This window comes from Hemiscyllium ocellatum, chromosome 12 (assembly GCF_020745735.1).
Source record: "Hemiscyllium ocellatum isolate sHemOce1 chromosome 12, sHemOce1.pat.X.cur, whole genome shotgun sequence".
NCBI classification, from domain to species: domain Eukaryota; kingdom Metazoa; phylum Chordata; class Chondrichthyes; order Orectolobiformes; family Hemiscylliidae; genus Hemiscyllium; species Hemiscyllium ocellatum.
In genome coordinates this window covers 13,289,331-13,310,645 of record NC_083412.1, presented here as the reverse complement: position 1 = coordinate 13,310,645, position 21,315 = coordinate 13,289,331, and the positions used below count along the sequence as shown (strand labels likewise).

Here is a 21,315-nt window from a genome sequence, read left to right as displayed (position 1 = left end):
AGGTGAAGGGATAAATGTAGGGGAATGGGTCTGGGTGGATTGCGCTTCGGCGGGTCGGTGTGGACTTGTGGGGCCGAAGGGCCTGTTTCCACACTGTAAGTAATCTAATCTAATCTAATCTAAATTGCTCTGTAGTGTCCAGGGCTGTGCATGCTAGGTGAGTTAGCTATGGAAAAGGTGGAGTTAGGTGGAAAGAATGGGGGAAAAGCTCTTTAGAGGGCCTGTGCAGACTCAATGGGCCAAATAGCTTATTTCCACACTGTAGGGATTCTATGATTCTTCTGATTCCAAGTCAAACAGAAATAGTCATTTCTAATTGACAAAATACTTTTGCAAGAGAAGTTTGTATTCTGGGATCTTAAAAAGAGTGATTGAATAGATCACAGATGCATTGATTGTAACTTTCTAAAATTCCCTCTGTTCACTAAAATGTACCAGCAGATTGGAAAACTGCACACATAACACCACTGTTAAAGAAAGGAGGAAACCACAGGCCAGGTAATTAATATCAATAAGGAAATACTGAAGTTGAAAAATAAGGAGATAATGCAGGATATTTAGAAAGACCTAATACAATCCCGCAGTGTCATTATGCAATTCTGACAGGGAATATGACAGTTGGGATAAGTGGGTAATTTTTAGATGTCAAACTGTAAATAAGAGCACCACAGGGATCAGTGTTGCGTTTCAAATATTTACGATTCATATGACTTGCATGAAGGGACCGACTACCACATTCAAATTTCCTGAGACTACAAAGATAGGTAGGAAAACAAGTTGTGAGGAGGATACAATAAGTCTACAAAGGGAAACGGACAGGTTAAATGAGTGGGTAAAAAGTACTGGCAGCTGGAATATAATGTGAGAAATGTGAGGGTGCCTATTCTGTTGAAAGAAGGCCTGCAAGAGAGATCAGAAATGGGAAGGGGCACTTTGTTTTACATGGAACTGGGATGCAAAGTTTGCTGGCAAAGCTAATATTTTCTGAACATATCTAATTGCCTTTGAAAAGTTGGGGGTAAGCTGCCTTCTTGAACTGCTCCATCTGATACAGAGCTAGAGGAAGTACAGGATGAGCGTGTAGGAGAGTAAAAGTGAAAGAAATAAGGATAGGAATATGAAGATAAAAGTGTGTCAGGTTGGCAATGGGAGATGGAATGGAAATGGGTTGGATGCAGACACATTTATGATGAGAGTATAGTTTCAAAACTTGTGCTGTCTGTACTAACAGCTTATAACCAGCTGAAACTAGTCCTACGCCTGACAGTGATAATGTTTAGAAGTATTGATGCAATAAAGCACAACTCAAATTGACTTTACATACCCGATCCAAGAAACACCGTCCCACCAACTCCGGGCAGTCTATGTAATTTTCCAATTCCCTCAGGAATATCCTATGGAAAAGGAAGGAAACACACTCTCTCAGGTTCGAGTTTTATAATTATCGGAATAATAACAACCAAGCTTGAATCATCTTTGGAGGTTGTGGGCCACACACTTATTCTGGACATTCTTGGTCACCTTGACCAGCAGTACAACATCAACATCTGCTATTTACTGATAAAGAGTACATATGTTGGATAGGGATCCTCTGCACTGGCATTTCCTGATACCTGGGTTGAGGGATTTATGAGGAAAGGTTGTACATGTTAAGCCTGTATCTATTGAACTTTAAAAGAATAACTGAGACATATAAGATTCTGAAATCACTTGACAGGATGGATGCTGAACGTTTGTTTGCTCTTGTGGGAGAGAATAGAATCAGGGGACACAGTTCAAAAATCAGGGTCTCCATTTAGAACTGAGATAAAGAGAACATGTTTCTCTCAGGGGGTCATGAGTCTTTGGACCTCACTTCCCCAGAAAGCTGTGGCTGGAGGTTTATTGAATACTTTTAAATCGGGGGTCACCAACAGATTCTTGACTAACAAAGTCAATGGTTGTGGTGGGTAGATGGAAATGGAGAGTTGAGCCTATAGACAGATCAGCCATGTTCTTGTTGAATGGTGGTGTAAACAAGAGGAGTCAAATGGCGTTGTCCTTCTCCTGATGCATATGCTCCTCATTTCTCCAGTTCAATAACATAGCATGCATTTATATAATGTCTTCCATAAATTCCCAATGTATTAAATATTTCGAGCATTCACTCTGTTTTGCTTTTATATAAATATATTAAAGCAGCCAAATAAAAACTTTTTAAAGTGTAGTCACTGTTATAATGTAGGACACAGAGTCAAATTGCAGACGTACAGCAACAATGACATTAAAAAAACACAGTTACTCTGTGTTAGTGATGGAGTGTTAGGGATAAATATTTACGGGATACAAATGACAATTCTCAACCTCTTCTTTGAGCACTACCCAGAGATGTTTCTATCCAGAGAGTAATATCTGATCAGAGAAACAGCACCTCATTAGTGCAGGACTGTTCAATACTGCATTGTAAGTTGTCAACTTAATCTTTACACGCAAGGCTGTGAAGCGCTTTTAGTAAAGGTGAAAGAGGAAAGCCAAGGAAGTACAGACCAGTTACCATAATATCTGTAATGGGGAAATTGTTGGAGCCTATAAGTCAAGGATAAGGTAACTGAACACCTCAGAAATTCAGTTAATCAAGCAGAGCCAGCATGGATTTGTGACAGGTAGACCATACCTGACAAACCTCTGAATTTTTTTTTTTGAAGAGGTGACAGAGAAATGTATATGGATGTTGTTTATATGGATTTCCAGAACACGTTTGAAGTTCCACATAAGAGGTTGTTAACTAAGGTAGAAGCCTGTCAGAATTGAAGGCAGCACAGCTGGGAAATGGGTTGAGTGGCTAGAAAGTAATGTGTAACTTCTTGAATGGACAGGATGTGACCAGTGGTGTCCCACAGGATCTGTGATAGAGCCCCATTATTCATGATATTTATTGACTTGGTGAATGGCATAGGAAGTCATGCATCCAAATTTGCTGACGACATAATATTAGATTAGATTACTTAGTGTGGAAACAGGCCCTTTGGCCCAACAAGTCCACACCGACTCGCCAAAGCGCAACCCACCCAGACCCATTCCCCAAATGTACCCTTTCGCCTAACACCATGGGCAATTTAGCATGGCCAATTCACCTAACCTGCACATTTTTGGACTGTAGGAGGAAACCGGAGCACCCGGAGGAAACCCACACAGACACAGGGAGAATGTGCAATCTCCACACAGTCAGTCAGTCAACTGAAGCGGGAATTGAACCCGGGTCTCTGGCACTGTGAAGCAGCAGTGCTAACCACTGTGCCACCCACAAGGTGGCACTGTAGACCACGTAATTGATAATATAAAATTACAAAAGGATATTGACAGTCCATGAGAATGGGCAAAAACTTGACAGATGGATTTCAATGCAAGCAAATGTGAGGTTATCCCATTTTGTACAAAAAAGGATAGATCAGGATACTTTATAGCTGGTATTAAGTTAAGTGCAGTGGATATCCAAAGAGACTTGGTAGTTTAGGTGCATAGATATTTAAAATACCATGAACATGGGCAGAAAATAATCAAGAAAGTTAACAAAATGTTGGCCTTTATATCTAGTGGACTGGAACAGAAGGATGGGAGAAAGTAAACTGCAGATGCTGGAGATCAGAGTCAAAAAGTGTGGCACTGGAAAAGCACAGCAGGTCAGGCAGCATCCAAGGAGCAGGAGAGTCGATGTTTCATGTAGAAGCCCTTCATCAGGACTTGGGGGGGTAGGGGAAAAGAAGGAGCTGAAAGATAAATGGGAGGGTGGAGGTAAAGGATGGAGAAAAGGTAGCTGGGAAGGCGAATGGTAAATGCAGGTGGGGGGTGATTGTGATAGGTCAGTGCGGAGAGTGGTGTGGATAGGTGAGAAGGAAGATGGACAGGTAGGACAGGTGAAGAAGGTTGTGCTGAGTTGGAGGGTTAGATCTGGGATGAGGTGGGGGGGATGGAGATTTGAAAACAAGGAACGTCAGTGTTGATTCCACGTGGTTGAAGGGTCTCAACTCAAGGCAGAAGATGTGACATTCTTCCTCAAGTCATTGAGTGGCTTGCATTTGGCAGTGAAGGTGGCCCAGAACTTGTATGTTCTTGGTGGAGTGGGAAGGAGAGTTGAACTGGTCAGCCACAGGGCAGTGGAATTGTTGGTGCATGTGTCCCAGAGATGTTCCCTGAAACATTCCACGAATTGGCACCCTGTCTCCCCGATGTAGAGGAGACCACATCAAGAACAATGGACATAGTAGATGAGGTGAATGGATTTGCAAAGATCCTTTGGGAACTTTGACTGAGGGAGGGGGAAGGTGAGGGAACAGGTTTTACACCTCTTGCGGCAGCAAGAGAAGATGCTGGGAGTGGAGGGTGGGTTGATTGGGGGTGTTGACCTAATAAGGGAGTCATAGAGGGAATGGTCTCTGCAGAATGCAGAGGGGTGGGGGTAAAGAGGGAGAGGGAAATATCTCTCTGGTGGTGTGGTCTGATTGTAGGTGGTGGAAATGGAGGAGGGTAATACGCTGTATCCAGACATTAGTGCAGTGGAAGGCAGTTGGACAGGTGAGGCTCAAGGGCAGAGGTGCAGAAAGTGGAGGAAATGCACTAGAGGGAATTGATGATCACACGGGAGAGGAAGTTGCAGTGCTTGAAATAGGAGGCCATCTGTAATGTCCTGGAGTTGAATTGGTCCTCCTGGGAGCAGATGCAATGGAGGCAGAGGAATTGGGAGGAAGGGATCACGTTTTTACAGGAGGGGGTGTGGAGGAGATGTGGTCCAGGTAGCTGTGAGAGTCAATGGGTTTGAAATAGATGTCAGTGTTGAGTCGTTTGCCGGAGATGGAGACTGAGGGGTCCAGCAAGGACCAGAAGGTGTCCGAAATAGTCTAGGTGAACTTAAGGTCAGGGTGGAACATGTTAGTGAAGTTGATGAACTGTTCCACCTCCCTGTGAGAGCATAAAGCAGCACCAATACAGTCAATGTAGTGGAGGAAAAGGTGGGTATGGTGCCAGTGTAACTGTGGAAGATTGAGTGAAGAGACAGGCATAGCTGAGACCTATGCATTTGCCCATGGCTATCCCTTTCATCTGAAGGATGTAGGAGGATTTGAAGGAGAAGTTGTTGAGGGTGAAGACCACTCCCACCAATCGAACAAGTGTGTTGATGGAAGGATACTGGTTGGGCTGGAGGGAGAGGAAGAAGCAGAGGGCTTGGAGGCCTTCACCATGGCAGATAGAAATGTATAGGGACTTGATGTCGATGGTGAAGAGGAGTGCTGGTGTTTGCGGAAACAAACGCCATGGAGATGGTGGAGGGCGTGAGTGGTGTCCTTAATGTATGTGGGAAGTTACTGGACCAAGGGGGACAGGACAATGTCAAGATATGAGGAGAGGTTCTTTGGGGCAGTAACAGGCAGGGACAATAGGTTGACGGGGACAGTCAGGTTTGGGTAAGAGGTAGAACTGGGCATTGCGGGGTTCTGGAACTATGAGGTTGGAGGCTGTAGGTGGGTCATCCCCTGAGGTGATGAGGTTGTGGATAGTCTGGGAGATGATGGTTTGGTGATAGGACGTGGCATCATGGTCGAGGGGATGGTAGGAGGTGGTATCTGAGAGTTGGCGCTTGGTTTCAGCAGTGTAGAGATTGGTGTGCCAAACTACCACTACGCCTCTCCTTGTCCACTGGTTTAATGGTAAAGTTGGAGTGAAGGGCTGGGCTCTGCAATGGTGAGAGATTGGAATGGTTGAGAGGGGTAGACAGGTTGAGGCAGTCAATGTCACGGCAGCAGTTGGAGATAGAGAGGTTGACGGCAGGTAACAGACCAGGACAGGGTGTCCAAGAGGATGGAGTATGTTGGAGGCGGAAGAAGGGGTCCTTGGAGGCTGGGTGAGAATCACGATTGAACACGAAAGCACTGAGGTGTAGGCAGCGGAAGAAAAGCTGGATGTGGCGACACGCATGGAATTAATTGACCTGGGAGCATAGTTGGATGAAGGTGAGAGCTTTTACTGAGGACTGAAGGATGCAGAATTCATGCTGCAGTTTTGCAAAGGCTTAGGTAAACCTCACTTGGAGAACTGTGAGCAAATCTGGACAATACATCTCAAGAAGGATATGTTGGCCTTGGAGGGAGTACACTGTAGATTTATAAGAAATGTACCTGGACTTCAGAGGTGAAGTTATGAGGAGAGATTATACAAATTAGGCTTGTTTCATTTCAACTTTAGAAGGTTAAGGAGTGATCTGATAAAAGTCTTCAAGATATTAACATGGAAAGACAGGCAAGATAAGGATAAACTACTTTCACTAGTTGGGAATTAGGACGCATTTCTATACACAGAGATTTTGAAACTCTCTTTCACAAAGGCAATGGCTGTTGGATCAGTTATTAATATTAAATCTGAGATAGCAGAAATTTTGTTAAGCAAAGGTATGAAGGGATATATGCTAAAGACAGATATACAGAGTTAGACCACAGATCAGGGAGAAAATGAGGACTGCAGATGCTGGAGGTCAGAGTAAAGAGAGTGGTGCTGGAAAAGCACAGCAAGTCAGGCAGCATCTGAGAAGCAGGAGAATCAACGTTTTGGGCATAAGCCCCTCATCAGGAATGAGGCTTATGGGCTGGGGGGCCGAGAGATAAATGGGAGAAGGGGTGGGGTAGAGGGGGAGGTAGCTGAGAATGCAATAGGTAGATGAAGGTGGGGGAGAAGGTGATAGGTCGGAGAAAAGGGTGGAATGGATGGATGGGAAAAACTATGGACAGGTAAGAGAGCGGTGCCGAGTTGGAGGCCTGGAATTGGAAAATAGGAAACTGGTGAAATCCACATTAAACCAGTGTGGTTGCAAGGTCCCAAGGCAGAATATGATGTATTCTTCCTCCAGGCGCTGGGTGAAGGTAGGGTTTGGTGCCACCTGCAAGTCCTTGCTGGAGCGGGAGAGGAAGCTGAAGTGTTCCACCACAAAGTGGTGGGGTTGGTTGGGATGGGGATCCCAGAGATGTTCTCTGAAACAATCTGCAAGTTGGCATCCTGTCACCCTGATGTAGAGATCACATTGGATGCAACAGATACAGTAGCTGAAATTGTTGGAAGTACAGATAAATGTATGTCAAATGTAGAACGATCCCTCATCCAACTGACTGAACTGATCCTCACCCTTCACAACTTCTCCTTTCAATCCTCCTACTTCCTTGAAACTAAAGGGATAGCCATGGGCACCTGCATGGGCCCCAGCTATGCCTGTCTCTGGGTACATGGAACAATCAACTTCCACTGCTGTACCGGCACCATACCCCTTTTTTTTCCCTCTGCTACATCGATGATTGTATTGGCGCTACCTCGTCCTCCCACCAGGAGGTTGAACAGTTCATCAACTTCACTAACACCTTACACCTTTAAAGTTAAAAATCACAACACCAGGTTATAGTCTCCAGGTTTAAACTTGGAAGCACACTAGCTTTCGGAGTGCCGCTCCGAAAGCTAGTGTGCTTCCAATTAAACCTGTCGGACCATAACCTGGTATTGTATGATTTTGAACTTTGCGCACCCCAGTCCAACACCGGCATCTCCAAATCATGACCTTTCCCCCGATCTCAAATTCACCTGGACCATCTCAAACACCACTGTCCCCTTCCTGGACCTCCCAGTCTCCATCTCTGGTGACCAACTAACCATGGATATTTACTACACAGCCACCCACTCCCATAGTTACCTGGACCTCACCTCCTCCAATCTTGCCTCCTGTAAAAATTCTATCCCTTATTCCCAACTCCTCCACCTCCACTGCATCTCTTCCTAGGAGGACCAGTTCTACCATAGAAAATCCCAGATGGCTACCTTCTTCAAAGACCACAATTTCTTCTCCCATACGGTTGATGATGCCTTCCAATGCATCTCCTGCATTTCCTACTCCTCTGCCCTTGAACCCCAACCCTTCCAACGTAACAAGGTCAGACTCCCCCTGGTCCTCACCTTCCATCCCACCAACCTCTGTATACATTGAATCATCTTCTGCCACCTACAAACAGACCCCACGAATAGGAATGTATTTCCCTCTCCACCCCTACCAGCATTTTAGACTGAGCATTCCCTCCATGACTGCCTTGTCAGATCACCTCCTGACCCGCCCACACCCCATTCCTGGTACCTTCCTCTGCCATTGCAAGAAGTGCAAAACCTGCACCCATGCCTCCTCCCTCACGTTTGTCCAAGGCCTCAAAGGATCTTTTCACATCTGACAGAAATTTACCTATACTTCCACCAAAATCATCCATTGTATCCATTGACCCGATATGGTCTCCTCTACAGGCAAGATGCCAATTTGTGAATCGTTTCAGAGGCAAGATGCCAACTTGCGAATCATCTCTGGGACACCTGCACCACCCAACACCATCGCCTCGTGGCTGAACAGTTCAACTCTCCCTCCCACTTTACCAAGGACATGCAGGTCCTGGGCTTCCTCCATCACCAAACTCTAACCACCTGGCGCCTGGTGGAAGAACACTGCATCTTCCTTCTTGAGACCATGCAACCACATGGGTTTAATGTAGATTTCACCAGTTTTCTCATTTCCCATCCCCCAGCTTATCCCAGTCTCAAACCTCTAACTTGGAACTGCCCTCTTGGCCTGTCTTTTCCATCTATCCGCTCTACCTGCTTCTCCAACCTTTCGCCTTCTCCCCCACCTTCACTTATCTATTGCATTCTCAGCTACCTTTCCCCCCCACCAGCCCCACTCCTGCTCCCATTTATCTCTCAGTCCCCCTGCCAACAAGCCTAGTTTCTGATGAGGGGCTTATGCCTGAAATGTTGATTCTCCTGCTCCTCAGATGCTGCCTGACCTGCTGTGCTTTTCCAGCACCACATTAGAGCACAGATCAGCCATGATCACATTGAATTATAGTTTTCCAATCCAAAACAGACAATTCCTGTATGTTAGAAACTCTGCAAAGTTATTGTTAGGCTGTCTATAATGGGCTCCCCAACCTCCCTCAAACAGAAACAGTCAGATCCTAGGGATTTGTCACTCTTAATTCCATTAATTTCCTCATTACCAATGTTTAACCTATGTTAATTGTACTCAATCCCTATCCTCCGTCTACTATTAACGTCCTTGCAAATTCTGGCAAGCTATCCTCCTTTTCTACTGTATGTATGGAGGCAAAGTAAGAAGTCATCATGACTGCCATTTTCCCCAACTGTTATTGACAATATCCCTATTTTCAGTCTTTAGTGGACCAACGTTGCTCCTGACCACCGCTTTCTTTTTATGTAGCTCTTCTTCCTTTCATAATCCCTTTTATCAGCTCTTATATGCTGCTATGTTGCTCTTTTCAGGTCATTATATCATTCCCTTTCAGCAAAATCTGTGCTATTCTTTGCAGTTTGCAAGTCCTTTCAATCAGTTTGTGCAGTCCCTTATCTCCTTAGTGGTCCATGGCAGTTTTTTTTCTGAAGATGAGTTTTACCCTGTCATGGGTACAAACTGGTTTTGTATTGTATTAAATGTTTCTGTTAACATATTTCACTGTTCTTCAGTTGATTTACCCATTAACAAATTTTCCCAGTTTATTATGGATAGTCTCTGTCTCATCTCAAAGTCAGTCTTACCTAAATTTAAAACTTTAGTAGCTGATTCATGCTTTTCACTTTCAAACACTACATTAACTTCGATCACGTACAGGCACAATTAGATTACTAATTAAACCTAGGTCATTACTCATTTCTAAATCCAACATTGCTTGCCCCCTTTTTGCATCTAGTACATACTGCTCTAGGAAACTATACCAAACACATCTCAGAAATTCACTAACAGATTGCAAGAGGTAGACAAGCACCTGTCAGAAAGGTAAAGTTAAAATCCTCCATTAATACTATGGCTTTTCTACTTGGCTAACTTCTGTACTTAGACAATCTAGCACTTCAGAGCTATTGGGGTTCCATGCACAATACCTATTATAGTTTCAAATTCTTTACTGTTCTTCAGTTCCATCCATGTGGTCTCCGTTGAATGCTTTCCCCTCATTATATCTTCTCTTACTGTTAAAGAAATTTTCTTTCTAATCAGTAAAGCTACTCCATCTCCTCTGCCACTTTTCCCTCCCGTCCTGTAAACATTAAACCTGGCACATTTTAGTTCCCAGTCCCAACAAGCCTGCTAGGCAGCTATTCTTCAGTAATGGCTCCTATATCATCTTCAATTTGAATTTGTGCCTGCAGCTCATTTATTTTGTTCCTTACACTGCAAACCTTGCTTAATAGAAAACTGCTTAACAGAAATAATTGGGCAAATGGGAAAAGTGGGGTAGACCAGCAAAGACTATTACTCACGATCGCTGAAAAATCACCCAAACATCTAATGCAAAGTATCACACAGCCTGAATGAAGGTTGAAATCAAATTTATTAACAAAAAAAACCACTAAATTTAACAGTACATTTATAAAACATAAGAAAGCTGCTCTCTGTACAGTACCTCTCACAGAAAGCTGCTCTGTTGGTAACTGACATTGGTGCACACACAGAACGGCACTGAACAGCACTGACAGTGTGTGCGCAGAACAGCACGAAGACTTTAGTGTGGACATCAAAACATGCAGAATGGCACAAACACCAGCATTAACATCATTCATGAATGGACATCGGCGCATGCATAGAATGGCACTGAGATTTTGGCGCATGAGAAAAATGAAGCTGCAGATCAATGCCTGCTGGAATGGCATTATTGCCAATAGAGGGAAGCATTCTCCAAAGTACCGTTCACTAATTCTTCAGCAAAGTTATAGCCAAATCCTGCTGCCAAAATGCATGTTATTCCAGAACTAACTGGAGAACTCTTCTTTGGGTCAAACACTCTATTCATCTGTTTATTATTTCTCTCCTTTGGTTTAATCTATACACTTCTTATCATTAAGCCTTTACCTGTCATACCTGAAGTAGGATTCCTAACTGTACCTTTATCTTTGTCCTGTTACTTGATTTTGAAACTGCTCAGACTTCCCCGGAGACTCCCAACCTCTCTGAGTTTAAAGTTCTTGTGACCACCATGTTTAGCCTTTCCGCTAGGACATTGATCTGAGTTCAGTGCAATGGTATATTTTTAGTCCCAATATTGATGCTGCGCCACATGAAAAGTAATCCTTTATTCCCAAGTCATTCCTTTAACCACACATTGCTTGTTTAGTAATCCAAAGATTATAACCCTCAAAGTTCTGTCTTTTAACCTCCCTGATTTTTCCCAAACAGAACCTCTTGCCTACTGTTGCATCTATTGTTGGTTCCAACATAGACCACAACAGTTAGACACTTTCCCTCTCACTCCATTATCCTTTCAAGCCAGTTCAAAATGTCCTTTACCTTGGTATCAGGTAGGCAACACATCATATGAACTCTCTATGCTGCTTACAAAGAATGCTAACCGTACCCCTTATTGTACAGAACTCCCTACCCTTACCACTTTTCTATCTATCATAGATAATCATTTTGCAATGATACTTATGTTGTCACAATTCACCAAGAAAACGTGTGGATACACTCAAGCCCCACTACTCCCCAGATGTCACAAAAATTAAACATGTTAAAGTATTCAAAGTTTTCTGGTTTACCTGTCTGATGGACTTGGGTTAATAGAAAACCTGACCAGGTTTCTTTAATTAACAAGAAACTATTAGTTGTTACAAGGAACATAATTCTAACCACAGAAAAACAAAATATGTACCTTGTAACTTTGCTACCTTAAGCTGTTCCTAACCCCCTACACACACAAGCAGACAGAAGCAGGCAAACAAACATGGATGCTATGGATGGAGGGAAAAATACTAGGGACATAGTTCATAGCACCAGTCCACAGGATGTGATGAGATGCTCATTTTGCTCCTTACATGTCCTTCTGACATGTGAAGTCTGGAAGACTAGAGGGTAGCGAATGTTGTGGCCTCATTCAAGAAGGGCTGCAAAGAAAAACCAGAGAACTCTAGACCAGTAAGCCTAACATCTGTGGTGGGTAAGGTTCTGAAGATAAGGTTTTTGTGCATTTGGTAAACAGGGTTTTATTAGAAGCATTCAGCACGGCTTTGTGCGTGGGAGATCATGTCTCACAAATTTATTACAGTACTTTTATGAAGTGACCAGGAAAGTGCATCTAGTCTATGTGGATTTCAATAAGGCCTTTGATAATGGTCCATGTGGTAGGCTGCTCTGGAACATTAGATTTCACTAACAACAAATTGGATGCAAAATTGGCTTGCTGGCAGGAAGCAGAGGGTAGTAGTGGAAGGATGCTTGCCAAACTGGAGATGTGTGACTGGTGGAGTTCCTTAGGGGTTAGGGCTGGGACCATTGCTGTTTGTTATCTATATCAACGATTTGGATGAGAATGTACAAGGCATGATTGGTAATTTTGCAAATGACACTAAAATTGGCAGTATTGTGGACATTGAGGAAGGCAATCAGAAATCACACTACTATCTTGATCAGCTGGAGAAGTGGGCCAAGAAATGGCAAATAGAGTTTAATATAGATAAGTGTGAGGTCTTGAATTTTGGGAAGTCAAATCAAGGTTGGAGTTTCATGGTGAATGGTAAGGTTTTAAAGAGTGCAGTTGAACAAAATGACCTTGGAGTTCAGGTGCATGGTACTCTGAAAGTGGAGTTGCAGATACATAGGGCAATGAAGGCGGTTTTGGGCACATTGGCCTTCATCAGTCAGGGACCGAGTATCAAAGTTAGGAAATTACGTTGCAGTTGTACATGATGTTGGTGAGGCCGCACGTGGAATGTTGTGTACAGTTTTGATCACCTGGTTCCTGCCAGCAAGCTGGAAAGAGTGCAGAAGAAATTTACAAGGATGTTGCCAGGCCTAACGGTCTGACTTATACGGAGAGCTTGGTCAAGCTCAGGCATTTTTCTTTAGAGCGTAGGAGATTTAAGGGGGATCTTATAGAAGCATATAAGATCATGAGACACGTGGATAGGGTGAATACACTCATTCTTTTTCCCAGGGTTGGGGAATTGCAGACTAGCGGTCATCAGCTTAAGGTTTGAGGGAAAGAATAAAAGTGAACCTGAGAGGCAACATTTTACAAAAAGGGCAGAACGCATATGGAATGAACTGTCAGCGGAAATTGTTGAGGTGAATACATTAACATTTAAAAGGTATTTGGACAAACATATGGATAGCAAAGATTTTGACGGATATGGCCATGTGCAGGGAAATGGTGTTAGCATAGGTGGACATTTTGATCGGCATGGACCAGTTTAGGCCAAAGAGTCTATCTCCCTGTTGTAGGAGTCTATGACTCTCTGATCTCTAAATTCTGTATTTCCAGACTTTGCAGTTCTCTGAAGACTGAAGGCGGTTGACATACTAAATTGTTTATGTTTTAGTCACTGGTTGTAGCTAACAGCTTATAGCTAATCTGTCCTACCATTTGCTATCTTTCAGTTTTGGTTATTTCACTGCAGGGAAAATAAAAAGGAGAGATGTTGTCTATTGCAGTCTGGAGGCCTTTTGCCTCTACAATTGTTCAAACACACTCTGTCTACCCACTCAGGAATCAGAAGTAAGTGGTCTCTAATTTGGATATTGGAGTGAGAGGGCAAGTATCCAGTTGTGTCCTTGTTGGGACCAACAACATAGACAATATTAGGCAATAGTCATGTTTGGGGAATAGCAAGAAAATTAAAGAACAGGATACTAACTAAGCTGATGACTATGATCTCTACCACTGACCATAATTGAAAACGCAATCAATAGCCTATATCTAAGTAAAACTCACTCTGAACAGACAAACACACACCCATACTGCTGCTGCTGGGTCTCAAACATCTACCCAACTCCTTGAACAAAGCCAACAGCGTAAACATAACACACAATGAGTTTCAGTAACTCTGTTTTAAAACTGCAGTAGGTCCTTCAATAGTCCTTGGTTTAAAGCAGTCATTTTTTCAATTTTGGTCCTCAATCCAAAAAGATTTAAAAAAAAGATGAGATTTTACAATGTCGTATGATTATGTAAAGAACTGAAAGCACTGAAATGCTTTATCAAGGTATTGAGAGAATGCATGTATATAGATTGAGGTATAAGCAAAGAACTATTGCAGAAGGTTCCATGGATTCAAGTAGCAATACTTAAGGAGACTTAGCCAACCAATACTCAAGGTGGATTCAGGCAAACCATCTACACAAAATCACAGCAGAAGCAGGGATAGAATCACTCAAATGAATTTACTCAACACAACAATGGTCTGCAGTTTGCAAGATTCACATATACGTTTATTAGTAAATAAGAACTGGTATGGACTAATTAATTTGTATCGCACAGTCACCCCCCATTTTTGGACAGAATGGAGAAGCAGAGAGAGAACTGTACTGTCAAAGCATTATTGTAAAAGATTAAAGGTTTCTATCTTACATGATTAAGCTTCAGATCATCACCATTAGAGATCTGATTACCATCACAATTATCAATCAATGGGAGATTAAGAATATGACTTCCACCTCTATCTTAGAAGCTATAGCTCAATATCACCGAGAATGACCATAACAGAGGAAACAATGCAAAGAAGAACAAAGAGATGAGTGAGAAAGTTCTTTTTTTAAAAAAAAAGATATAGAGGTGAGGGGTTACCAGTGCTACAGCCAGGAAAGAGAATGTGGAAAAGAGATCAAAGGACAGCATGAACGATCACAGAAGTAAACACAGCAACCGAGATTATATAGTGTTGAAACAGATCACAGGATAAGGAGAAACTGTAACACGTTGATATAATTGAAGAAATCAATGGCAAGATGGATATGTTTCCCAAAAGAGGAGCAAGAAACATCAACTATCCAGAACACAAATACTCAGAATGGGAGAAGGGATAGGAAGCAGGGGAGGCGCATCGCTAACATGCTAATGTCACTGAACTAGTAATCCAGAATCCTAGGGTAATCTTCTGGAGACAAGGGATCAAATCTGGCAGCTGATAAAATTTGGATTCAATTTTTAAAGAGACTAGAGTTTAAGAAAGCTAGCTAATGGTGACTGTGTAACCTTGTTGATTATTATAAAAATCCCATCTGGTTCACCAATGTCATTTAGGGAAGGAAATCTGCCATCCTTACATGGTCTGACCTATACCTGACCCCAGTCCCACACATGCAGTTGATTCTTAGCTCCCCTCTGAAATGCCTAGCAAGCCATTCAGTCCTATTGTAATGAAACAAAATCTAGAGATAGGTAAGACATTGACTGGACCACCAGGCATCTTCTAAGACATCGAAACAACAACGGCAAACAGAGTCGTGTTGATGCAGGAAAGACCTCCTCACTGGAATTTGAGGCAAAATTGAGAGTTGTCCTACAGTCTAGTTAAGCAACATAGTTACTTACATAGTTATACTCACAGAATTATTCCTTACAAACAATATTCCAGATACCATGCCTGGGTTTGTTTGTCCCACTGATAGAAGTGGTGGCATAGTGGAATACAATTGTGAAGAAATTGTCCTGGAAGTTCTCAAAATTGACTCCAATTCCTATGAAGTCTCAAGGCAACAGGTCAAGCATGATCAATGAAACTTACTGCTAATTACACTAAGAGTGGAGAATGAGTGTTCCTCCATGTTGAGCAACACTTGGAAGAACTATTGAGGGTGGCAAGGGCAAGAATGTACTGAGTGGGAGACTTCAACATTCATCACCAAGAATGGCTTGGTAGCACCAAATACTGGCTGGATCCTAAAGACATACACATAGCAGGTAATGAATGAGAACCAAACAGAGAGAGTTAATCTGCGATAATTAGATTAGTGAAGATGTATCTGTCCATGACAGTATCAGTAGGAATGACCACCAGACAATCTTTTGGCCTGGATATCCCCCACTCTACTGGCTACTTTCATGCCAAACAGCTGAAGGAGGGACAAGAGACAGGCGAAGTAATCTGACAACAAACAATACATGGGCAGCACGGTGGCACAGTGGTTAGCACTTCTGTCTCACAGCACCTGAGACCCGGGTTCATTCCCGACTCAGGCGACTGACTGTGTGGAGTTTGCACGTTCTCCCTGTGTCTGCATGGGTTTCCTCCGGGTGCTCCAGTTTCCTCCCACAATCCAAAGATGTGCGCGTCAGGTGAATTGGCCATGCTAAATTGCCCGTAGTGTTAGGTAAGGGGTAAATGTAGGGGTATGGGTGGGTTGCGCTTCGGCGGGTCGGTGTGGACTTGTTGGGCCGAAGCGCAACCCACCCATACCCCTACATTTAGTTTCCACACTAAGTCTAATCTTAATCTAATCTAAACTCTGTAGTGTTATTATATTCCATTGTAATGGTGTTGGACTATTAAACCATGAACAGGGGGTGGAGGCTCCACACATGAACCTAGATGGTAAAGTGATCCATTTTTCCTTCTTTGCTGAACTCTCATCTGTAGAAGGAATAGGAGAATCCATCCACAATTTGATATGTACAAGATACATCTGCAACCAAATGGGTGCAGTAGGCCCACTGATTATGGCAGGCAACAGGTGTACTCCAACGCCCAAACAAAATGTGGATTGGCCATTTGAGATGCTACAAGCGATTGTGGGGAAGCAGGCCATGGGCACCAAATACTTGGTCATGACAACAGTTTAACATTTGAGATGCACACATGGGGTTGTTGGTGTCAGTGACTCCAATGTAAATGTGGCTCCTGCTGAACCAATAAATCCTTGAGGCCTATGCATCTCAGGGCAATACTTGGTCATATAATGCTTATACCTGTTATGGAAGTCATAGATTTCAGGCATATTTCCAAATAGTACATCTTTTTTCTTCTGCAGAACCACTGGAATGAATGGAATCATTGAGGGATTTTCCATCTCAGCAGCATACCCCTAGAAGGAACAATGCAATAAAAATAAAATCACTTTTAACGTTGACCAGTGGAAGAGACTTGCAACAAACGACTAATAATTAGAGCCTCTTCAATTTATTCATACCATTTCATTTGGGTAGTTTTAATTATGACAATTATGTCAGGATTACTGAGATTTGCTTCAACGTTCCTATACTATCTCTTTTGAGCGAGATTATGGGCAGATTCACCTTGGCTGAGAATTGATGTGAAACATCCCTTTATTAGTGAAACCATTTTGTACAAATCTCAGCATAATTCAGGAGCTAAGTCATTTGAAGAATCATAAAAACATATTAAATAGGAATAGTAGGAGGCTATTCAGTCCCTTGGATCTGACCTGCTATTCAATAACATCACAGCTGACATTGTAAGCTTAAATTCCACTTTCCTGCCTGAACCCAATGAGTCTCAATGCTCAAAATCTCAAACAAAATCTAACTCAACACTGAATATATTCAATAAATTAAAGATATGGGCATCAAGCATCCTCATTGTACAATCAGATTAATGATATCTTGCAATGAGAAATTCATCCTCATCTCAGTTTTAAATCCCATTATTTTGGAACTGCACTCCTTATTCTAGATTCCCTTAGGAGGGGAAACATCAAGTATAGGTATGCCTCCTTCAACCTTTCTTCATAAGTTACCTCCACATTAACTATTTTGATTCATGTACATGAACACCAAAGAATTTTACAGACATTCTCCATTTAAATGATCATCTCATCAAAATGGGCAACATCACATTTTCCCTCATTATGTTTCATCAACTAAATTTCTACCAACATAGTCTATTTGTATCCTTTTACTAATTGTGTCCTCCTCAAAATTTGCTTTCCCCCCATCTTTGCATCAATAACAGATATGGTTATAATAGTCAACTCATTCACCTAAGTCATTCATACAGATTATAAATGGGTGTCAAGATTAGAGTGGTGCTAGAAAAGTACAGCAGGTCAGGCAGCTTCCGAGGAGCAGGGAAAAAAAAAAAATCGACATTTCTGTCAAAAGCCTTCATCAGGAATGGAGGCAGGGAGCCTCCGGGGTGGAGAGATAAATTGGGTGAGGGGTGCGGGCTGGGGAGAAGGTAGCAAGGAGTACAATAGGTGAATGGGGGTGGGGATGGAGGTGATAGGTCAGAGGGGAGGGTGAAGCAGATAAGTGGGAAGGGAGATTGGTAGGTAGGACAGGTCATGGGGACAGTGCTGAGCTGTAAGCTTGGAACTGGGGTAAGGTGGGGGAAGGGGAAATGAGGAAATTGGTGAAGTCCACATTGATGCCCTGGGGTGAAGTGTTCTGAGGTGGAACATGAGACATTCTCCTCCATGCGTCAGGTGGTGAGGGAGCAGTAGTGGAGGCGGCCCAGGACCTGCATGTCCTCAACAGTGTGGGAGGAGGAGTTGAAATGTTGGGCCACAGGGCAGGGGAGTTGATTGGTGTGGGTGTCCCCGAGATGTTCCCTAAAGCACTCTGTGAGGAGGCATTCAGTCTCCCCAATGTAGAGGAGACCGTGTCGGGAGCAACGGATACAATAAATGACATTGGTGGATGTGCAGGTGAAACTTTGATGGATGTGGAATGTTTCTTTGGGGCCTTGGAGATGTGGGCAAGGTTTTGCAATTCCTGCGGTGGCAAGGGAAGGATGCCAGGAGGGGAGGGTGGGTGGGCTGTTGGGGGGCCTGGACCTGACCAGGTAGTCTCGGAGGGAACGGTCTTTGCGGAAAGCGGAAAGGGGTGGGGAAGGAAATATATCTCTGGTGATGGGGTCCATTTGGAATTGGCAGAAATATCAGCGGATGATGTGGTTTTTGCAAAGGTTGGTAAGGTGGAAGGTGAGGAGCAGGGGGTTCGGTCCTTGTTACGGTTGGAAGGGTGGGGTTTGAGGGCAGAGGTGCGGGATGTGGATGAGATGCATTGGAGGGCATCTTAAACCACGTGGGAAGGGAAATTGCGGACTCTAAAGGAGGAAACCATCTGGTGTGTTCTGTGGTGGAACTGTCCTCTTGGGAGCAGACACAGCGGAGACGGAGGAATTAGAAATACACAATGGCATTTTTGCAGGAGGTGGGATGGGAAGAGGTGTAATCCAGGTCACTGTGGGAGTCGGTGGGTTTGTAAAAAATGTCAGTGTCAAATTGGTCATCATTAATGGAGATGGAGAGGTCCAGGAAGGGGAGGGAGGTGTCAGAGATGGTCCACGTGAACACCACTACAGATTATAAATGGTTGAGGCCCCAGCACTGATCCATGTTACATTCCAACAGTTAAAATTTTACCAACCTGAAAAAGAGACGTCTATCCCTACCCTGTTTCCTGTTAGCTAACCAACTCTCTATCTATCCTAATTATTATCCATGACTCAATGGGACCTTAACTTGTGCAATAACCTTCAATAGTACTTTATTGAATACCTTTTGGGAATAATTATAACAATGGTTCATATTTATCCATGCTGCTTACTACACCCTCAAAGAACTCAAATGTTAATTTTGTTTGCCTGTTTTGATTTTCTAATATCCTTTTATGACATCCTTAATAATAGATTCTAGCATTTGCTTAACAATATATAGAGTAAATGGCCTACAGTTACCTGTAACCTGTCTCTTTTTACTAAGAGATGGCGTATTACATTTGTGGCATGTAATCTGTTACGACTTTGAGAATCTTGGGAATGAAGATTGCAACCAAAACATCTACTATCCCCATGACACTAATTTAAGACCCTGAGGTGCAGCTCATCATGTCCTGGGGGCTTGTCAGCCTTTTATCCCTAATACTTTTTCTCATGGTAATTTCATTTTAAGTTGCACCTCCTCTTTTACCTCGATTATTTTTTTCCTACTCTTTGACACTCAATTGATTGACAGTAATAAATTGTTTTGGACTTTGAATTCCAATGTTTATTAAATGAAGTACTTCAATGAAATGCTTATTTTAGTAAGGTTTTATTGAGGTAAAAGGAATTTAAAGCAGTAATAGTATTTTTATGATTGAGTGTGTTTTTCTTCAATATTCTAAAATCTATTTTATTTGAGGACCTGTATTATTTATTATTTGTGCATGGGTTCTGAGGTTTACTTATGGTGACTTGGCATAGTAAATCAAAGATAATGGATAGTAGTTAAGGAGAATTAATTAGCATAAGTTGGCACAAAGTTGGCATTGAGAACATAAAGAATGAAAAGTATAAATCAGCATGGTATGAGGAACATGGAGGTTGGGTACAACGCATGAGGTGGAATGGAGGCCAAAGGGCTATTGGAGGGAAATGTTGAAACAATACAATCAAGTATTGTGGCCATGATGTGGTATCAGAAAGGTAAATGGACATTTAATAGCATGGGGATACTAAATAGTATATGTTAGCATGGATGGGGTATGGGAAGATGTGTGGCAGAAAGGGGATAAGAGTGGTGTGTGAGCTGGAGAGTTGTTTTAGGTTTTATCAGTATTTTAACTAATCTTCCATAACATGGCCAAGCAGGGAGGCAGGGTATTATATTCAAACTACATCCACAGCAGATAGTCTCCACTCTCCTTCTGGACTTGCACAGTCAGAGGATATCCTCCTAGAGGACTCAGCCATTTCTGGAACAAAACATTGACCTCCTGGGTCAGTTTATCCTGGATTGAGTTTGTTGAACCAGGAAATGTCTTGTTTCATTTCTGTGCTCCCAACCAGGGAACAACATTCAGGACCCAAGTATTGTTATTTTTGTAAAATGACATATGTAATAAAGTGAACAATAGAGCAGGCTGAATGCTTTACTGTATCCACCATTATTCATTTAGATCAACTTCAACAAGATGAAGTACAGCCACACTCATCACCAAATGACTTACCTCCAGCACACAAAGCAATTCTTCTACATAGGCTCTCTCTGTTTCAATTAGCTCATTCATAACATGGCTGTAGAAAAAAATGAATAATCTTATCTTTATATCATATTAGAATATGTACATGTATGGACATAGAACCATATAAAATCTGCAGCATCAGTGAAAGGATGGTGATTTTTGCCAGAAAGACAATGGTTGTTGCATTATGAGTTGTAATTCAATGCTTGCGAAGCATTGTAGCATGTTCTATGACTGTGGTAGGCTACTAAGTCTAAGAACATCTATACTCATTATTTCATGAGAATAATTTTGAATTCTAGCAGTTTGGAAAACACATTATTATGTAAGAGGACTCTATAACACAACATAAAAAGGGTTACATTTCCATAGCATCCTTTATGACCTCTAGATGTCCCAAAGTGCATTACAGCCATTGAAGTTCATTTTAAGAACAGTACTATTGGAATGTAGGAAACATGGCAGTAAAATTGTGTCAAGTAAGCTTTCAAAATAGTAATGTTCCAATGATTTTATAATCTACTTTTAGTGACATGGAGAGAGAAAACTATTAATAAAGACCAGGGGATAACAGTCCTAT

General features: G+C 42.5%; 1 protein-coding gene across 4 annotated transcripts in view; it reads right to left on the bottom strand.

Moving 5' to 3' along the window:
- mcf2la (mcf.2 cell line derived transforming sequence-like a) overlaps nt 1–21,315 on the bottom strand; it is a 233,286-nt gene that overhangs the window by 49,140 nt on the left and 162,831 nt on the right. For all 4 annotated transcript variants that reach the window (XM_060833340.1, XM_060833339.1, XM_060833341.1 and 1 more), the window contains exons 16-18: nt 20,721–20,787; nt 16,737–16,852; nt 1,325–1,394 (exon numbers count right to left, since the gene is read on the bottom strand). In XM_060833340.1, coding sequence (XP_060689323.1) covers nt 1,325–1,394; nt 16,737–16,852; nt 20,721–20,787 — 253 coding nt within the window. The remainder of the gene's footprint in view (nt 1–1,324; nt 1,395–16,736; nt 16,853–20,720; nt 20,788–21,315) is intronic.